Source organism: Trifolium pratense, linkage group LG3 (assembly GCF_020283565.1).
Source record: "Trifolium pratense cultivar HEN17-A07 linkage group LG3, ARS_RC_1.1, whole genome shotgun sequence".
Taxonomy (NCBI): Eukaryota; Viridiplantae; Streptophyta; class Magnoliopsida; order Fabales; family Fabaceae; genus Trifolium; species Trifolium pratense.
In genome coordinates, this window is record NC_060061.1 from 43,078,173 (window position 1) to 43,096,101 (window position 17,929).

A 17,929-nucleotide genomic window follows, 5' to 3' on the forward strand; every position below is an offset into this window, starting at 1 on the left:
ATTTTATTTTTTGGTCAAGAATATTTGGACAACATTTTTACTGTACAACAAAAACATTTCATCATCATCAATTCAATTCAACGAAGGTGGTAGAGTAAAAGGTGGTAAGAAAATCAATGGGCGCGAAAAAAAACCCTATTCCCAAAATTTTCATTCCCCGCCAAATCCAATGTACCAAAATCTTCATCATCATCATCATCATCATTTTCAAACAACACTCTTTCCATAAAACGATTCTCAATTCCATTTCAATTCATCAAAATTCTTCGATTTTTGCGTAAAAGGAAAATAATTAACTCATGGGTTCCGTTTCTCTTCTCAATTCTTCTGATTCATCGCAACAAGGTATTTTAAATATACCCTCTTTTCTAGGGTTTTTATTCATCATTTTCATTCTTCTTGTTCTTGTTGCTTAAGCGGCCAAAATTTCTGCTTTGTCATTTGTTTTTCTTCATCAGGTACATTCAATTTGTTAGTTCATGTGAGTGCTGGTGAATTTGTTTTTTCTTTAGTGTTTGTGATTTTTTGATTTTTGTGTTTTTTTTTTTGTCTTAGACGAAGTGGTGAAATTAAACTCACATATAATTGAATTTGTTTTTTCGTTAAAAAAAAAAAACTCACATATAATTGTGAGATCCCGGGTTCGAACGCGGGACATGACGTCCAGCCTAACAATTTCAGCATTTTGTCATTTCGATCTAAGTCGGAGGCACTGCTTTTTCTGAGGTATTTTCCAGTTTGGATCTTATGTAAACCCTCAAGATGTTGTCCGTTGTTAAAAGACACATTACTGAGTTGAGGGGAGTGGGTGCATCGGAATTTGCTTCGGAAAAACAGCCCGGCGGACTTGAGGTTGGAACAGTTAGGTTTTGAATCTGTAGTGGTAGCTTTGAACTCTTTAACTGGAATTTTTTTGTTGTAGCTTTGATATGCGTTCTAAGCAGTGATTACTGTTTATATTGTCATTGTTGATTTGAATCAATCTCCGTGATTTACTGTGTTGCTAGCTTAGGTTTTAAAGACATAATAGCTTTGAACTTTGCTAGTCTTCAACTGAAAGTTTTTTCAACCACGATCTGCCTTATAAGCATTGATTTGATCGATCTTCGCGCTTTACCGTGGTTCTAGCTTAGGGTTTGGAATCATAAAAGCTCTGGACTTGCTTGTGTTCAACCAAAAGTTTTTGTTGTTTTTTCAAGTATGATCTGCCTTATAAGCAGTGATTAGTGTTGTTTTTATTGATATAGTCATCGTTATGATTCGTCTTTCTTTCGGCACCGTGGGATCAAATGATTGGTTGATTGTATATGGTTTGGACCAAGTACACACACACATGTTGATTGTAGTGGACTGTGTATGTGTGACTCTAGGTCAATTTTACGTGTTTTGTATTAATTTGAGTTTTGCATTGTTTATTGAAGTGCTTTATTTATTATGTTGTTCTACAACTTGAATGGTTTTGTTTATTTTTTATTGATTTACTTATGAGTAATGGTGAGCATGCTTATTGATGATTAATAAGTGATTCCTTCTTTTGTTTGGATGTCTTAAATTTTTTCAATTCAAATTTTGCAGCTGTAGTAGATAGTGGAACTAATGGGTGCTCATAAATGTAATACTGCTAGGGTTAATTTCAGAATGTTAATAATGCACTGTTATCCATAGAAAAAGAGCAATTAAATTTTACATTTCTATGTAGATTTTTTACTTTTTAATTTTTTAAAAGTAAGAAAGAAACAGAACAAAAACAGAATCAGAAACAAATAAAATCTTTCGGAAATCTATTTGATGTTTGAATGGAGTTGGCATTGGTTTTAGCATCCAATACATCACAATGAATGTGCAGTTTAATCGAATTAACTGATATTGATTTTTACTATTAGCATATGTAAAGATTACACTAATTTATAATTTTTAATGATTGATATCTTTTTTTCATTGCCGCTGTGTCTTCGTTGTGTTACTCCTTTTTTTATCTTCTTTTCCCATCTCTTATCCTTTGAATTAATTGCAAATTTTTTTGCTACTACTACTAATAACGTTTTATTTTCCATGTGAAACATATCCGAGGAAAGATATTTGTATAGACGCTTATTATTCCTTTAATGTTAAAATCAAACATAAATTTCTCTGATGTGTTTTTGTTTATTTCTTTGCTCCCATATCTTGCGAACTTTTTTATTGTTTGTTTGACTGTATGTGAATGTTCTATTTCCTTTCCCTTTTAGTGCTACTATTTTACAGGCAATGTGGATGATTATGATGCTTATAAATATCTTATTGATATCTCATGCTCTGCTCTCTTGCCCTGCGTTGCCTTTACATTACTTACCTTGGTCTTGCTATCCAATTTGTATATTCATTTTTCCTGTTTCTTTCTCTTATTGTTCAAAGTAGGTGTTAAGGACAACAATAGTATAGAGGAACCTGTTGTTTCGAACACCCAAGAGGAAGTTATGACTGGTGGGAAAAAAAAGAAGCGAGGTTTGTCAGAGAGCGGTGAGCAGCCTGCTCCTACTCGTAAAATGCCAAAACGATCAGTGAGTGCTGCACGCAAAAATTTGAAGGAGCAGACTTTTTCCATATCCGACAAATCTTCTCTTATTGAAACAAAGCAGGATCAGATTGTAGAAGAAGAATTTCTAGCTGTCCGTATGACTGCTGGACAGGACGATGGCCGTCCAAATAGAAGACTTACAGACTTTATCCTTCACGATGAGACTGGTGCAGCGCAACCACTTGAGATGCTTGAAATCAACGATTTATTCATCACTGGGCTTATATTGCCACTTGAAGGAAGTGCAGACAAGAAAAAAGAGCAAGGTGTTAGATGCGTAGGCTTTGGACGAATTGAGTCGTGGGATATATCTGGCTATGAAGATGGCTCTCCAGTGATATGGATTTCCACCGATATTGCTGATTACAATTGCCAGAAAGCAGCTGCAAGCTATAAAAAATATTACGATCATTTCTTTGAAAAGGCACGTGCTTGCTTAGAAGTATACAAAAAACTAGCTAAGTCTTCTGGTGGAGACCCTGACATAAGTCTTGACGAGTTACTTGCTGGAATGGCACGGTCAATGAGTGGTAGCAAGTACTTTTCTGGAACCGTGTCTTTAAAGGAGTTCATTATTTCTCAGGGCGGGTTTATTTATAAGCAGCTCATTGGTTTAGAGTTGAAGGCAAACGACAAGGGGTTTGAAGACATTCCTGCTCTGATTGCTCTTAGAGATGAGAGCAAAAAACAAGCAAACTTTGCAAGTGCACAAGTGATGCCATCAAATGCAACTTTAAAGATTGGTTCGGGAACTGTAGATGAGGAGAAAAAGAATCAGATGGATTCTGTAGATGAAGATGAGGATGCGAAGTTAGCGCGACTATTGCAGGAAGAAGAGAATTGGAATTCTCGGAAGCAGAGGAAAAACCCTAGGTCGTCCTCTTCGTCTAACAAATTCTATATCAAAATTAATGAAGATGAGATCGCCAATGATTACCCTCTCCCTGCTTATTACAAAACCTCTCTTCAAGAAACAGACGAGTTTATTGTTTTTGATAATGACTATGACGTGTATGACATTGAAGATCTTCCTAGAAGCATGCTGCATAATTGGGCTTTATACAACTCTGATTCTAGATTGATTTCTTTGGAACTTCTTCCTATGAAACCTTGCTCAGAGATAGATGTTACAATCTTTGGATCAGGCCTAATGACGGCAGATGATGGAAGTGGGTTCAATCTCGATACAGAGGCAGGCCAATCTTCCAGTGCTTCTGGAGCACAGGCCACAGATGGAATTCCAATTTATCTGAGTGCCATAAAGGAATGGATGATTGAATTTGGATCGTCTATGGTTTTCATATCCATCCGAACAGATATGGCCTGGTATGGTACCTCTCCTCTAAAATAAATGTTATTTATAATTTTATTTTTGTATGTTAATGTATTATAGGAATTAGGAATATATGCTGTTATGTTTATACTTACAGCAATCTTATTTGAAATGAAATAAAATTTGAGAATTCACTTGACTACTTGAGTAGTATTATCAAACTGTTGGTAGAAACTAATTGCAGATAAAGTTATTGCAAGAAAATTGTGTCAACTGTCATTGATGAACCTGGTCATCTTATTGAAAATTGAAATATCTGTGCACAGTTACACAAATCTTTGAATTTTTGTTCAAAATGTCATATTGTTAGAAAAATGATGGCCAGACTTATCCATACTTGATTTCTTTCAGGTATAGACTTGGAAAACCGTCAAAGCAGTACACTCCTTGGTATGACACCGTATTGAAAACTGCAAGGATTGCTATAAGCATTATCACATTGTTAAAGGAGCAGAGCCGTGTATCGAGACTTTCCTTTGCAGATGTTATAAAAAAATTATCTGAGTATAAGCAAGACCATAAGTCCTACATTTCTACTGATCCAATGGCTGTTGAGAGATACATTGTTGTCCATGGACAGATAATTCTGCAACTGTTTGCAGAATTTCCAGATGACAAGATCAGGAAGTCTGCTTTTGTGATCGGTCTTGCTAAAAAAATGGAAGAACGACACCATACCAAATGGTTAGTGAAGAAGAAGAAAGTGATGCCAAGGAGTGAGCCAAATTTAAATCCTAGGGCAGCAATGGCTCCTGTTGTATCCAAAAGGAAAGCTATGCAAGCTACAACCACAAAGCTGATCAATAGAATATGGGGAGAGTATTACTCAAACCACTTGCCGGAGGATTTGAAAGAAGGAACTAATAGTGAAGTAAAGGATGATGATGAAGTCGATGAACAAGAACAGGAAGAGAATGAAGATGTGGATGCGGATGAGGAGGAGACAGTACTGTTGGAGGGAACACAAAAGCCACACTCAGTTTCCAAAGAAACTAAAGCATTTTCTGATGAAAGAGAAATTAGATGGGAAGGGGCTCCTGAAGGGAAGACCAGTTCCGGATGCCTTCTTTATAAGCAGGCAATTATTCATGGTGAAATTGTTTCTGTTGGAATATCTGTGTCAGTTGAAGTTGATGAATCTGATGAACTTCCTGATATATATTACATTGAATATATGTTTGAAGCAAAGAATGGGAGAAAAATGTTTCATGGTAGGATGATGCAGCATGGTTGTCAGACTGTTCTTGGCAACGCTGCCAATGAGAGAGAGGTGTTTTTGACTAATGAGTGCAGGGATTTGGGACTTCAGGATGTTAAGCAGACAAATGTTGTAAGTATCCGAAAAATGCCTTGGGGGCATCAGTATCGAAAGGATAATATTGTTGTGGATAAACTTGATAGGGAGAGGGCAGACGAAAGGAAAAAGAAAGGACTATCTACTGAATATTACTGTAAAAGCTTGTACTGGCCTGAAAGAGGTGCTTTCTTCGGCCTTCCATTTGATAAGCTGGGTCTCGGGTCTGGCTTTTGTCAATCTTGCAAGTTAGAGGAAGCCGAAAAAGAGAAACAGATTTTCAAAGTAAATTCATCAAAGTCTACTTTTGTATTGGAGGGAACCGAATATTCTCTCAATGACTATGTTTATGTCAGTCCTTTTGAATTTGAGGAGAGGATAGAGCAGGGGACTCATAAGAGTGGGAGGAATGTAGGGTTGAAAGCTTATGTTGTGTGCCAAGTGCTTGAGATCATTGTCAAAAAGGAAACAAAACAAGCTGAAATAAAATCTACAGAGCTCAAAGTCAGAAGATTCTTCCGACCAGAAGATGTATCAAGTGAGAAGGCATACTGCTCTGATGTACAAGAGGTAAAAAGCTATGTAGAAGTTAACTAAGTAACAATATGCACACAGTAGACATAACATAACTAATAATCCTGATTTATGATTCTATTTTATGTACATTTTCTGTGTAAATGCTTATATTGACTCAGATATCGTGGTTTGTGATTTTAGGTGTATTACAGTGATGAAACATATACAATCTCTGTACAATCCATAGAGGGTAGATGCGAGGTCAGGAAAAAGATTGATGTCCCTGAAGGATGTACCCCTGGAGGAATCTTCCATAATGTCTTTTTCTGCGAGCACTTGTATGATCCTACCACTGGATCCCTCAAGAAGGTAGTGTATCCTTGACCCTGTTATTACGAATATATCAATATTATTATTATTATTATTATTATTATTTGACAAAATTATTATTATTATTATTATTATTATTATTATTATTATTATTATTATTATTATTATTATTATTATTATTATTGCTATAACTATTAATTTTAGGGATATCAAATCAATATTCTGATGCAAGTATAAGGATGGCATATGATTTTTTATCGAATAACTAATTTATTTTTAATTTGCTTGACAGTTGCCAGCTAATATTAAAGTCAAATATTCTAGTGGACATACAGCTGATGCTGCAGCTAGAAAAAAGGGAAAATGTAAAGAAGGGGATAGCATTTCAGAGCCTGATCTTGAAAGAAAAACATCAAATGATAAACGGTTAGCAACCTTGGACATATTTGCAGGATGTGGTGGCTTATCAGAGGGGCTGCACCAGTCAGGTAATCCTAACTGCACTTTTTGAGAAAGACACACAATTGGCTATGCTATGGCATTGTTTGTATATACAACTGAATTAATTGCTTACAGCAAAAATGCTTATATATTAGTATTTCTATAACTAAAGATAAAATAAAGTCACACTATTTTCATAAGTTATATTGGATTGGAAAGCTTATGAAAATAAATCTGAAAACAACTTACGGACATATCATAAGTTGTTTCTTTAAGTTCTTCCAAACAATCTCACAAGATATTATTCCAGTCGATAACAAGTCCTATATCTATCATAATCTAACTTTTGTTTTACTGTTTGCATGCTTCAGGCGTTTCATCAACTAAATGGGCTATTGAGTATGAAGAGCCAGCTGGGAATGCATTTAAAGCCAATCATCCTGAAGCATTGGTGTTCATTGACAATTGCAATGTTATTCTTAGGTAAGTGATCCCTAAAAATATCCATTCCATCCTTAAAGGTTGAATAAAATAGAACACATTTGACTTAAATTACTCAAATGATTGTAATGCAGGGCTATAATGGAGAAATGTGGGGACCTAGAAGATTGTATCTCAACTACCGAGGCTGCAGAATTGGCCTCTAAACTTGATGAGAAGGATTTGAGTAGTTTACCCTTGCCTGGGCAAGTTGATTTCATTAATGGGGGTCCTCCATGCCAGGTTTGTGTAGCTCCTTCTTTTTTTGACTTGCTGACAATAATATTTGGGTTGTAAGCCGAGTGATGTCTCCCACTTAAAACTCATTTTCAAGCTATATGTCATCCTATGTGAGATTCTTGATACACCCCGGTCATGCGTAGGATTAGAAATCTGATACTATATTAGAATTTGGGTTGAGCGTAACTCAATCCTACAAATCAGTTTCTAAGATGATGGATCCTACCACTTATAAACTCATTTTCAGTCCATATTTCATCCAATGTAGGACTGTTAACAAATAGTTTGGTGATTATTGAATAATTTGTTTTTGCAGGGTTTCTCAGGAATGAATCGATTTAACACAAGCACTTGGAGTAAAGTCCAATGCGAGATGATATTAGCATTCTTGTCATTTGCTGATTATTTCCGGCCAAAGTATTTCCTGTTGGAGAATGTGAGGAATTTTGTGTCTTTTAATAAAGGACAGACGTTTCGTTTAACTTTGGCATCACTTCTTGAGATGGGTTATCAGGTAAGTTTTCATAATTTATTTTACTATGGAGTTGAATAGAATGTTGAGGAGAACTAATGAATGCTGGTTTTCTTGTTCAAAAGGTGAGGTTCGGTATCCTTGAGGCTGGAGCTTTTGGCGTTTCACAGTCACGAAAAAGGGCATTCATATGGGCTGCCTCTCCAGAAGATGTGCTTCCTGAGTGGCCAGAACCAATGCATGTCTTTTCTGCCCCCGAATTGAAAATCAAATTGTCCGAAAATGTCCAGTATGCTGCTGTTTGCAGTACTGCAAATGGCGCCCCGTTACGTGCAATAACGGTTAGAGATACCATTGGTGAACTCCCAGCTGTCGGCAATGGAGCCTCTAGGACAAATATGGAGGTATGTGAATTAGGAAAGATACATGTTATTTATGTGTCAACCCTTGAAATAATTTGAGAGTTGGAATTTGGGAAACTTTTACTCACTTGGCTTTATATGCTTGCAGTATCAAAGTGATCCTGTTTCCTGGTTTCAAAAGAAGATTCGAGGCAATATGGCTGTGCTGACCGATCACATATCAAAGGAAATGAATGAGCTGAACTTGATTCGTTGCCAGAAAATTCCAAAGAAACCAGGTTGTGATTGGCGTGATCTTCCAGATGAAAAGGTAAATTTAAATCTTTGTGAATTTTAGCATGACAATAATTTGTGTGGCTAATCTAACAAGTGTTATCTAATCTACAATGCAGATAAAATTGTCTAATGGACAACTGGTTGATTTGATACCATGGTGCTTGCCAAACACAGCTAAAAGGCATAATCAATGGAAGGGTCTCTTTGGCAGGTTGGATTGGCAAGGGAATTTCCCAACTTCCATTACTGACCCGCAACCTATGGGGAAGGTCGGAATGTGCTTCCATCCAGACCAAGATCGAATTCTCACAGTTCGTGAATGTGCCCGATCTCAAGTAAGTCTATTACTTAAGTTACTTGTCACCCTAAACGCCCTGATAAGAAATGAAACCTAAAAGATTGGGAATTAAGTATGGTTTTATTTAAAAGAAATTTATTTTGATGCAATATCAAACAATTATTGGTAGATATGCTTAAAGTTATATATTTGACCTAGACGATCAATCACATCATATCATATAGAGATTTTGTAGGTAATTTTAAAAATAAAATCACAACATGACATAATAGTAAGACATGATTTAGATGTTTGTGTATTTGTTTTTTTTTCTTCTTTACAGAGTCTAGTGTAAATTGATTTCTTATTGTCAATTTATTAGGAAGAATTCTGATCATGCTATCCAAACACGTGGATAGGAAAAATATATTGAATGATGTGAATAATTTGAAAAATGTGATAGGAAAAAATATCACATGATTTGGTATCATCTTTAACGTGTCATATTTTTCATCTATAAATGCAGGGCTTCCCAGATTGCTATCAGTTTTCTGGAAACATTATTCACAAGCATAGGCAGATTGGAAATGCTGTTCCTCCTCCTCTTGCATTTGCTTTAGGGTTGAAACTCAAGGAAGCAGTGGACAGGGCACATAGACCAAAAAGTAGTGGATAGGGCATATAGGTTATTTACCTTAGGGTTGAAACTCAAGGAAGCATGTGTATCATATTAAACATTTGAATAACAATAGGTTCTCATCAACACATTGCAAATCGTTTTACTCAGTGTTCTAGAAACAACCAACCCTTGTATAGAGTTGTTCTCTTGGCCATTTTTTGTAGCTTAATCAATCTATTGTTTCAATGGATAATGCTATAAAACTCATTTTTCCATCAATTTTGGTTTTCTTGGATTTAGGTGATATTTTGGCTGTTACTTTATGAAAGAAATGGTAGGAATATTACCTCTCAATGTATAGTTAAAATTAACAATTAATCCTTTATTGTCTTGTGTTATAAATTGTCTTGTGTTATAAATTAAGGTGGTTCTCGAACTCTTAGCTCAGGAGGTTTTTTATTTTGAATAAGTAAAAAAAACTTTATTTAAAAAATGTCTAATCTGGCACAAGGTAAGCACAACAAAGACAATGAGAATAAAATAAGCAAAAAAAAAAAAAAAAGACAATGAGAATAAGAGTTATAACAACAATTGAGTGAAATTTTTTTCTTTTAAACGCCATGTTTTTTCCAGTCCCCTTGAAATTCCCATTTGCCCTAAGAGATTTTGGAAAACGCTTTCCAAAATTTATATTTTTTCGGATTCTATTTTTCACAACGTTAACTATTTTGGAAAAACGTTTCCCAAAAATTCAAATATCTTGGAATGCAGAATTCGAAATTTCTTTGAAAAATATTTTCCAAAGTGATTTTGGAAAACATTTTTTGACATTCTGTTATATGTGATCAGAATCGCAAATTTGTTGTTCTAACCTGATTTTTCATTAGTCTCGATCATTTTTTAGTCAAAATATTTACCAAACTTTATCTCTATCTTTCACAAGCTTCTTACATGTTAGTTATAGTAATTCAGCTTCATGGTGATTGATTGAAGCCACATTACAACCTCCAACGTGACCAATCATATTTACGTTAAAAAAAAATTGACCAATCATATTTGGCCATGTGGCAGTCAATTTTGACTGCATGGGGGGTTGTTTTTTACTGCTGACTGACAAGTTCGCTCCTTAGAAGGCGAACACCCTTGCTCGCGACATAGCCAGCGAGCAACGGTGATTTAGATTTGTTAATTTCTACACTCGCTTCTTAAGTAGCGATAGGGGTATTTTGGGAATATCGAGGGCGCTCGTGTCTTCCGGGGGTGCGAAAAGTAAACCTCCTTGCAAAATGTAATAACTAATAAGCCCAAATTAAAAGACACTAAGTTAAAACGACGCCGTTTACATCTTCACTAAGAAAAAGTAAGAGTACGTACGAGTACAACAGTCTCTCGTTATCCCCCTCTTCTAAACCCCGAACCCATGAAGCCACGAAAACTTCATTCTTCGATTCTCTCACGTGCGCTATCACGTGCCTTAAGCTCTTCAACCGCAACAACCACGTCCCCGCAATGCGGATCGGCGTTTCCATTGAAGACAGTAACCGTTGCAAACTTTGAACCGTCGTTAACGGAACTCCGGCACCATGTCCGGTCATCGGACTTTGTTGCGATTGACCTCGAGATGACCGGAGTTACCAGTTCTCCCTGGCGTGATTCATTTGAGTTTGATCGCTCTGACGTTCGGTATCTTAAGGTTAGAGACTCCGCGAGCAGGTTCGCCGTTGTTCAATTTGGCGTTTGTCCCTTCCGATGGGATCATTCCATCCAGTCCTTTGTCGCTTATCCGTAATCTCTCTCTCTCTCTCTCTCTGATTTTGAGAAATGGAAAATTAGCTTATTGCATTGTGATTACTTACTAATAATTAGTTTATGCTATTAGTTTGTGATTGAATTGATTCTTTTGTGTTGAGGAAACTTTAGCAAAGTGAAATTAGATTGATAGCCATATAGATTGTTTTGTTTCAGGCGTGGTGTGAGTGTGCGCGTGTGTGTTTGGTTGAACGGAACATTACTGGTGTTAAGCTAAATCTAAGTGCTTATAATATGAACGCTTATAAGTGTTTATGTATAAACTATTTCTATAACAAAAGGTAAAATAAGCTATCGTGCAGCGATTATGGACATGTTATAAGGTGTTTCTATAAGCTATTTTGGAGAGCTTATGTACATGTCATTGACTGGTTCTATGAGCTCTCTCAGACAGTCTCGTAAATGCTTATACTAGTAGATAAGCTTAAATAAATCGATGAAAACAGACACTTAGTGGTGGTGTGGTGTGTTTGAAGCAATTTCAAATTTTAATGGTGGATTGTGTTTTAAAACCGTTCAAGTAATAGTGGAAATGTTTGCCGATGAAATACGAGTGATGGATCATGATTGGAAAACATTGCAATTTCATGCTGGTTTGATAATGCCACATTTTTTTTTTTGTAGATATGTCGTGTTAGGTTTTTGCTGATTTGAATGGAGTTTTTAAGCAATAGAAAAAGCCTTTCTTTTAGATGTTTTCTCTCCCCACCCCCCGCGAATCTTTTATCCCCCTGAATTTCCAATTTTGCCCTTGAAAAAACTTCGGTTCGTAGAAACCGAAGTTTTTTTTGCCTTGAAAACAAATTTCGGTTTCTAAAAACCGAAATTTACTCTGAATTTGCACTAGTAAAAATTCGGTTTCTGCGAACCGAATTTTTCTGCAAGGGCAAAATTGGAATATTGGGAAGAGAAAACATCTTTCTTTTATTGTTATTAATTTTATCAATTGTTTTAGTATTTGATAGGAAGTAATAGTACATTAGTATAGTTTACCAGAATAATAGTTGTAAATATTGTCACTGCTGGAAATGGTTTCGTCTCACTCTTCTTTTCCTTCATTTTCTTAATTCATACAATGAATTAGCTATTTTGTTCTGAATTAGCTATTGCTTTTTCTCAGGTACAATTTCTTTGTTTTTCCACGTCAGGAGCTTGCAGGTTTTGGCCCATGTAATGAATTTCTCTGCCAGACTACTTCAATGGATTTCTTGGCCAGATACCAGTTTGATTTTAATGCATGCATACATGAAGGTTGCTTACTGTTCCTTTTTATTTTGTGCTATTATCTTTGGTTGCGCCATTTAGTAATTAGCTAATTATTAGAAGAAAGTTGGAATTAGCGTTTACATTTTTCTTTCGTTTATTTTATACTTGGAAAAACTAAACTGTGGATTCTACAATTATGAGTCTATTAACTTGGATGGTTGGGTGGTTCAATGGAAAATAAGTGATATGCAAAGGAGCTCTTGGTAGATGTCTGTCATGGTTAATGCAAACCTGAAAGGCTCTATATGCATGACTTTTAGGAAATTAGAATAGTCATTTGGTTTTACGTATAATCCCATCATGACCTCAGTGATTTCTTTAGTTTGAGATTTTGCACCCTTGGATAATGTCAGGACTATCTTGACTTCAATGATTTCTTTAGTTTGAGATTTTGCACCCTTGGATAATGTCAGGAATATCTTATTTGTCCAGAGAACAAGAAAGAGAAGCAATAAGGAGTTTGAATTCAACACATGATAGTGAGTGGTCAGACATTTCTAAATTAAATGATGTTAGGGATGCGCCATCTGTCAACATGGCAGACATTTTATTCACTGCACGAATGAAAGATAAGTTCAGTGAATGGCGTGATGGGTTATTACAGGAGCAAAATCAGTCAGGCCAAATTCAAGGAACTCGAAAAGACTCAAAACAACAATTTCAAGAGATGTTCTTTAAGACGCATCCAGCTCTCAAGCTTGATGGATTCACCTCACGTCAACTTAAGTTGATTCAGTTGGTAATGTTATTATAACTTATCTTTATTGTTTATTTGTTCACATTTTTTTCTCTCCTTTCATATCCCTATTTTGATTTCATCATCTCTTCATGTCCTTTGGTTAAAGACATTGTAGTATTGCACATGTATTAGGTTTTACAATGGCTAAATTTTGCTAATTATAAGTTTGAAATTTCAGGTTGTAAAAAAACACTTCAAAGATCTTTCATATTTCAATGTGAACAATGAGGTTTCTGGTTCACAACAAATAGTTGTGTATACGGACTCGGAGGATGAGCTAAACTTACTTCTGGTAATTAGATCTTAATATTATGTTTATTTCCCTTTTAATTTGTGATGTGTAGCTCTACACTGGCAGTGGTGTTTGGAATATAATTGCTTTTTCTGCCCATTTGAAATGAGGGTGATAAGGGGTTAGCTGACTGAATCTAGAATCTTGAGATGGCTAAGCACTTCCTAGAAACTGAGCTTAACTCTAGTTTTTTAGTTATAAATGGACACAATTAAATATTAAAAGATGATGCTTTTATGCTCTATTAGCATAGCATCTCGTGTATAGTATAGGCTGAACACCGTGGTGCTGAGAGATGAGATAGCTAAAATTAAGTGGTGAACTGAGTTTTATTGATGCTACAGCACCGTATTAAATTCTTAAGAAATGTTCTTTAATATCTTGTAGAAGGAGGTAAAAGAGGAAAATCACAGGGCAAAAGAGGCGAAGATCCAATCTGCAGTCGGATTTCGCCATGTTATTGATCTTCTTTCGTCAGAACAGAAGTTGATAGTTGGTCATAATTGTTTTCTAGGTATCAATGACATTCTCAGTCCTTAACAGACTATATGCTTTTCTGAGACAGAGAGATAATATTATATAATTCCATGATACAGATATTGCTCATGTCTACAGCAAATTTATCGGTCCTCTTCCTGGGACACCTGAAGAGTTTGTTGCTTCTGTTAACAAGTGCTTTCCACACATTGCGGACACAAAAATACTCATGAACACTAATTTTATGCTCCAAGAAAGAATGAAAAAGTCAAAAAAGTCTCTGGCTGCAGCATTTACTATGTTTTGTCCACAAATTGCTGGAGGCTCCAAAAGCACTGAGCTAGTTTCACCATCCCATGTGAAAGTAAATGTTGAAGTTGATGATTCAAGGTCTGTCTCTCTTTTTTTCTATGTATAATAGTTATGGAGGATTTGTTCTCTACACAATTTCAAAATGATTTATTATTTTATATTGAGGGCTGAGGGGCATGCTAATTCAGTGATTTTTTGGTTTTTGACATTGGAGTTTATGTTACAACTATTGGTTATACATTTTTCAACTTTTTTCATATATGACACAGTTTTTTCCTTTATCATTATTTCATTGTTTTTCTTTCTTGATATCTTACTCCAGTAATACAAAGTTTATATAGATATATTATTCACTTTCCCTTCTCTTTTATTTCAAAAAAAGTTGTACAATGTTGGATAGCTTTTTTTTACTCTTCACAGCATTTTTCTGTCCATATAATCTACATATAATTTTAGGTGATTTTAAATTTTAGACAAGTTAAAATAATTACTAATTTTTCTTGTTTGTCCGCATAAAATAATTTGCCTTCAGTTTCCTGTGTTGTGTAAGCTGCCTCTTTAGATGTATCTTTCATAACAACATGAACTGTGTATTTACAGATCGTCTAGCTGGAACCCTGGTGGCAAGCATGAGGCTGGATATGATGCTTTCATGACTGGATGCATTTTTGCCCAATTATGCAATGATTTAGGAGTCGATTTTAAACTCCACGAATCTTCAAAACAATTAGCTTTCAATGAGAAACTACGGAAATACATTAATCATCTATATCTTAGTTGGATGCACGGCGATATTATTGATCTAAATACAGGTGATAAAGTTGCAAATTCTACACCAAGCTATAACCTCAAGAGACGGTACCCAAAGATTATGTTCGAGAACATTGTTATTATTTGGGGATTTCCTTCTAATATTAAGGCTGGCGAAGTACGCGAGTGTATATCTAAAGCTTTTGGTCTAACTGCTATAGTTTCTGTCTACCACTTGGATGCAACAGCAGTTTTCGTTCAGTTTAGCAAAACTGAACTAGTTTCCGACTTTCTTTTATTGAAGGAAAGCTTAGAGAGAAGTAATGGTCCAATCTCGGTTTTGCATCCGCTGGCAAAACTTTTGGAAGGTGGAAATACATGTGCTGCTAATTATGATACTTATAAAGAAATTTGTGGTTCACCCTTATCTGAAACTCTATTCGCTGATCAAGCAAACAAAGTTTCTATGAAGTGGAAAACCAAATTGATTGAAAACAAGATATCATTAAGTAGCGAAGAACATGAAAGTTCATGTTTACATGATAATGCAAATGATGTAGCTTTGAATCTTGTAGAAAAGATCAAGCCAAACAAAATTGATCAGTTAAGAAATGATCAATCCCGTGGGCAAGCCTCCCCATCTGAGATTGAAGAATCCTGTGTTGCCGAAGCCAATTTGTGATTTTTGGCTAATTATTGTGTATACCATTAGATTTATTTGTAGTGTAATATTAACAAAATAAAAAATCTTTTATTCGATGACTATAAAGAAGTCATCCTTTTTGATTTGGTTAAAATTAGGTGTAGTATCTTTTGTCGTAAGTTAAATTCAGTTGTAACTGATACATCAATACTTATAACAACAGAGAATTCTAACTATATTAGTAACTGTCATTTATTGCTATTGCTCAAAGTACTTAATGGGATACTTATTGTGTATGTATTCTAAGTTCAGAATTGTTATACTTTGAAAGGAAAAAGATTATTTGTTTTCACATAATTCTAGTTTCACTAAGTCAGTATAAACACATTATCTGTTTAGCATTTTCTGTTTAACTATTTGTGATGAAGCCACAATCAATTAACCTGTTTAACATTTTTATTAGCTGCATAAATCGTTTTCTTAGATGGATGAACTGAATTTCCACCCAAAAAAAAGATAGATGAGCCAATGGTTAACTTGATACTTATTTCTCTTTCTCTGTTGTATGAAATTTGAAATCTTTAACTTGTACTAGTAATTTGTTTTTTTTATATTTGTCATTTAAACTACTATATGATTTACTTTAAATGGATTAGCATAGGCTATAGTATTTATTTATATTTGATTTGATAAGAGGCATGGGTTATATAGCTGAAACGGGGACCAGTGCCAGTTGTGCATGTCAAAAACGTGTCACAGAAAATCTTCTCTTCTCTGATGTCAGAATTCACTCAACTCAGAAGTCAGAAACAAACGAATGCTCCATAAATGAAAATGGAATCTCCATGAAATAAAATCTAAAATGCCAAAAATGCTGAGTGCATGTATCGTTAGCAGCATGGCATAGCCACTTGTTATGTCATTGTAGTAACAAAATTTCCAATATCCCCAAAATCTTCTGTTAGTTTCACATGCATTTGCTGCAATACATTATAAGCTGCTGCTGCTGCTCATTCATCAACCACACCCACTTGCTAGAATTTCATCCTTTATAGTGAATAAGCGGAATGTTCAGAATTCGAACTCGGCTCCTGTATATAGAATGCAATGTTTCACCAACAAAATTAAACTCATAAGAACAATTTCTTTTTCTTTTTAATACAAGACCTATAGTAAAGCTTATTTTATTTATATATCGTGACCCAATACATATTGAAGTCTAAAACAAATTTTAAAATGAGACATTTTAAAGTTAATATAATACGCTAAAAAATATATAATGAATGACTCAACAGTATTTACCTCACGAGATAAATAGATAAATACTTGTGAATCATTCATCATATTATTAAAAAGTTAATAACCTACGAGTAAACTTAGTCCAACTCATGTCATCGACAGATTGAGCTCAAAAAAACGTTCATATTTTCTTGAGTTGTTTTGATGATTAAGCCATGATGATCGAGCGAGATGAGCTTGTTGACTAAATGTGACAAAATAAATCATGATGACACCCTTTCAAAGTACAAAATAAATCATGCAGACTAATAGTACAAAATTGTGATGAAATCACTTGGTTTTTTTTAGATATTATTAAATTGTTGATGTGTGTCTTGCTAGACACACATTTAATTTGGGTGACTACTTTTCTACTCTCATATAAATTGAGGGTATATATCATATGCTGACATGACACCAATCAAATTCAGCCATCTATGTGTTCAAGTCAAACAAAAATAATTTTTTATCAAAAAATAATTTTGACTACTTTAATTTTCAGAAAATTATATTTTAGGTTATGACTTTTCATTAATTATATTTTAGGTTACACATTCTTATATTTTACAAAAAAATACTTTTCACAAAATCTTATTCATCTTTTATTACGGATTCATCTTTTCTTTCTTCGTAAGATCAAATTTTTTCCCCAGCGCTTCGCTTGTCGCCGACGCTTCACTTGTCGTCGTTGCTGCTTCACTTGTGATCCTTGAAGACCGCCGCTTCCTTGGAATCACTTCTCCATCACCGGCCTCTTCACAATTGTCTTTCACAATTGTCTTCACATTTGTTCCAGAATCAGTTCATCCAGTTAACATTGATTTTATTTTTTATTCTCTTGTATGTTTTAATCACTCTCTGTCGATTTAATTCCTTGAGGGATTTGTAATTGCTATTTGAATTGTTAAATCGAAAAATAGTGATTAAAACATAGGAAGCGGCAATGGCGATCTTCAAGGATCACAAGTGAAGCGGTGGCAACAAGCGAAGCGCCGACGAAAAAATTTGATCTTACGGAGAAAGAAAAGATGAATCTATAGGAAAAAATGAATAGGATTTGTGAAAAGTGTTTTTTAGTAAATGATAAAAATAAGTGTAACTTAAAATATAATTAATGAAAAGTAGTAACCTAAAATATAATTATTTAAAAATTAAAATAGTCAAAA

At 34.8% G+C, this 17,929-nt stretch overlaps 2 protein-coding genes across 4 annotated transcripts; both read left to right on the forward strand.

The window, feature by feature from the left end:
- On the forward strand, positions 1-9,476 carry LOC123912902 (DNA (cytosine-5)-methyltransferase 1-like). 2 transcript variants are annotated; one of them, XM_045963492.1, is made up of 12 exons: positions 1-345; positions 2,398-3,883; positions 4,242-5,754; positions 5,902-6,069; positions 6,323-6,518; positions 6,843-6,954; positions 7,047-7,194; positions 7,508-7,705; positions 7,789-8,067; positions 8,174-8,335; positions 8,418-8,636; positions 9,105-9,476. In XM_045963492.1, the coding sequence occupies exons 1-12, from the start codon at positions 300-302 to the stop codon at positions 9,252-9,254; spliced, it is 4,677 nt and encodes a 1,558-aa protein (XP_045819448.1). In that variant the 5' UTR covers positions 1-299; the 3' UTR covers positions 9,255-9,476. The 2 variants fall into 2 exon arrangements, with proteins under 2 accessions (XP_045819448.1, XP_045819447.1); XM_045963491.1 differs by having other exon boundaries at positions 63-345; positions 2,395-3,883.
- A 1,079-nt stretch (positions 9,477-10,555) lies between these two features.
- On the forward strand, positions 10,556-15,752 carry LOC123912903 (poly(A)-specific ribonuclease PARN). 2 transcript variants are annotated; one of them, XM_045963493.1, is made up of 7 exons: positions 10,556-10,982; positions 12,127-12,257; positions 12,686-13,011; positions 13,190-13,303; positions 13,691-13,817; positions 13,900-14,170; positions 14,693-15,752. In XM_045963493.1, the coding sequence occupies exons 1-7, from the start codon at positions 10,618-10,620 to the stop codon at positions 15,522-15,524; spliced, it is 2,166 nt and encodes a 721-aa protein (XP_045819449.1). In that variant the 5' UTR covers positions 10,556-10,617; the 3' UTR covers positions 15,525-15,752. The 2 variants fall into 2 exon arrangements, with proteins under 2 accessions (XP_045819449.1, XP_045819450.1); XM_045963494.1 differs by lacking the exon at positions 10,556-10,982 and having other exon boundaries at positions 12,705-13,011; positions 14,693-15,750.
- The last annotated feature ends 2,177 nt before the right edge of the window (positions 15,753-17,929 follow it).

Bases quoted from the DNA above. Each gene is read 5' to 3' on its own strand.
- LOC123912903 (XM_045963493.1), top strand. From the start codon at position 10,618: ATGAAGCCACGAAAACTTCATTCTTCGATTCTCTCACGTGCGCTATCA. The intron at 10,983-12,126 runs GTAATCTCTCTC...GCTTTTTCTCAG, and splicing joins CAGTCCTTTGTCGCTTATCC to GTACAATTTCTTTGTTTTTC. The intron at 13,818-13,899 runs GTATCAATGACA...TCCATGATACAG, and splicing joins TGGTCATAATTGTTTTCTAG to ATATTGCTCATGTCTACAGC.
- LOC123912902 (XM_045963491.1), top strand. From the start codon at position 300: ATGGGTTCCGTTTCTCTTCTCAATTCTTCTGATTCATCGCAACAAG. The intron at 346-2,394 runs GTATTTTAAATA...TATTGTTCAAAG, and splicing joins TTCTGATTCATCGCAACAAG to TAGGTGTTAAGGACAACAAT. The intron at 5,755-5,901 runs GTAAAAAGCTAT...TTGTGATTTTAG, and splicing joins ACTGCTCTGATGTACAAGAG to GTGTATTACAGTGATGAAAC.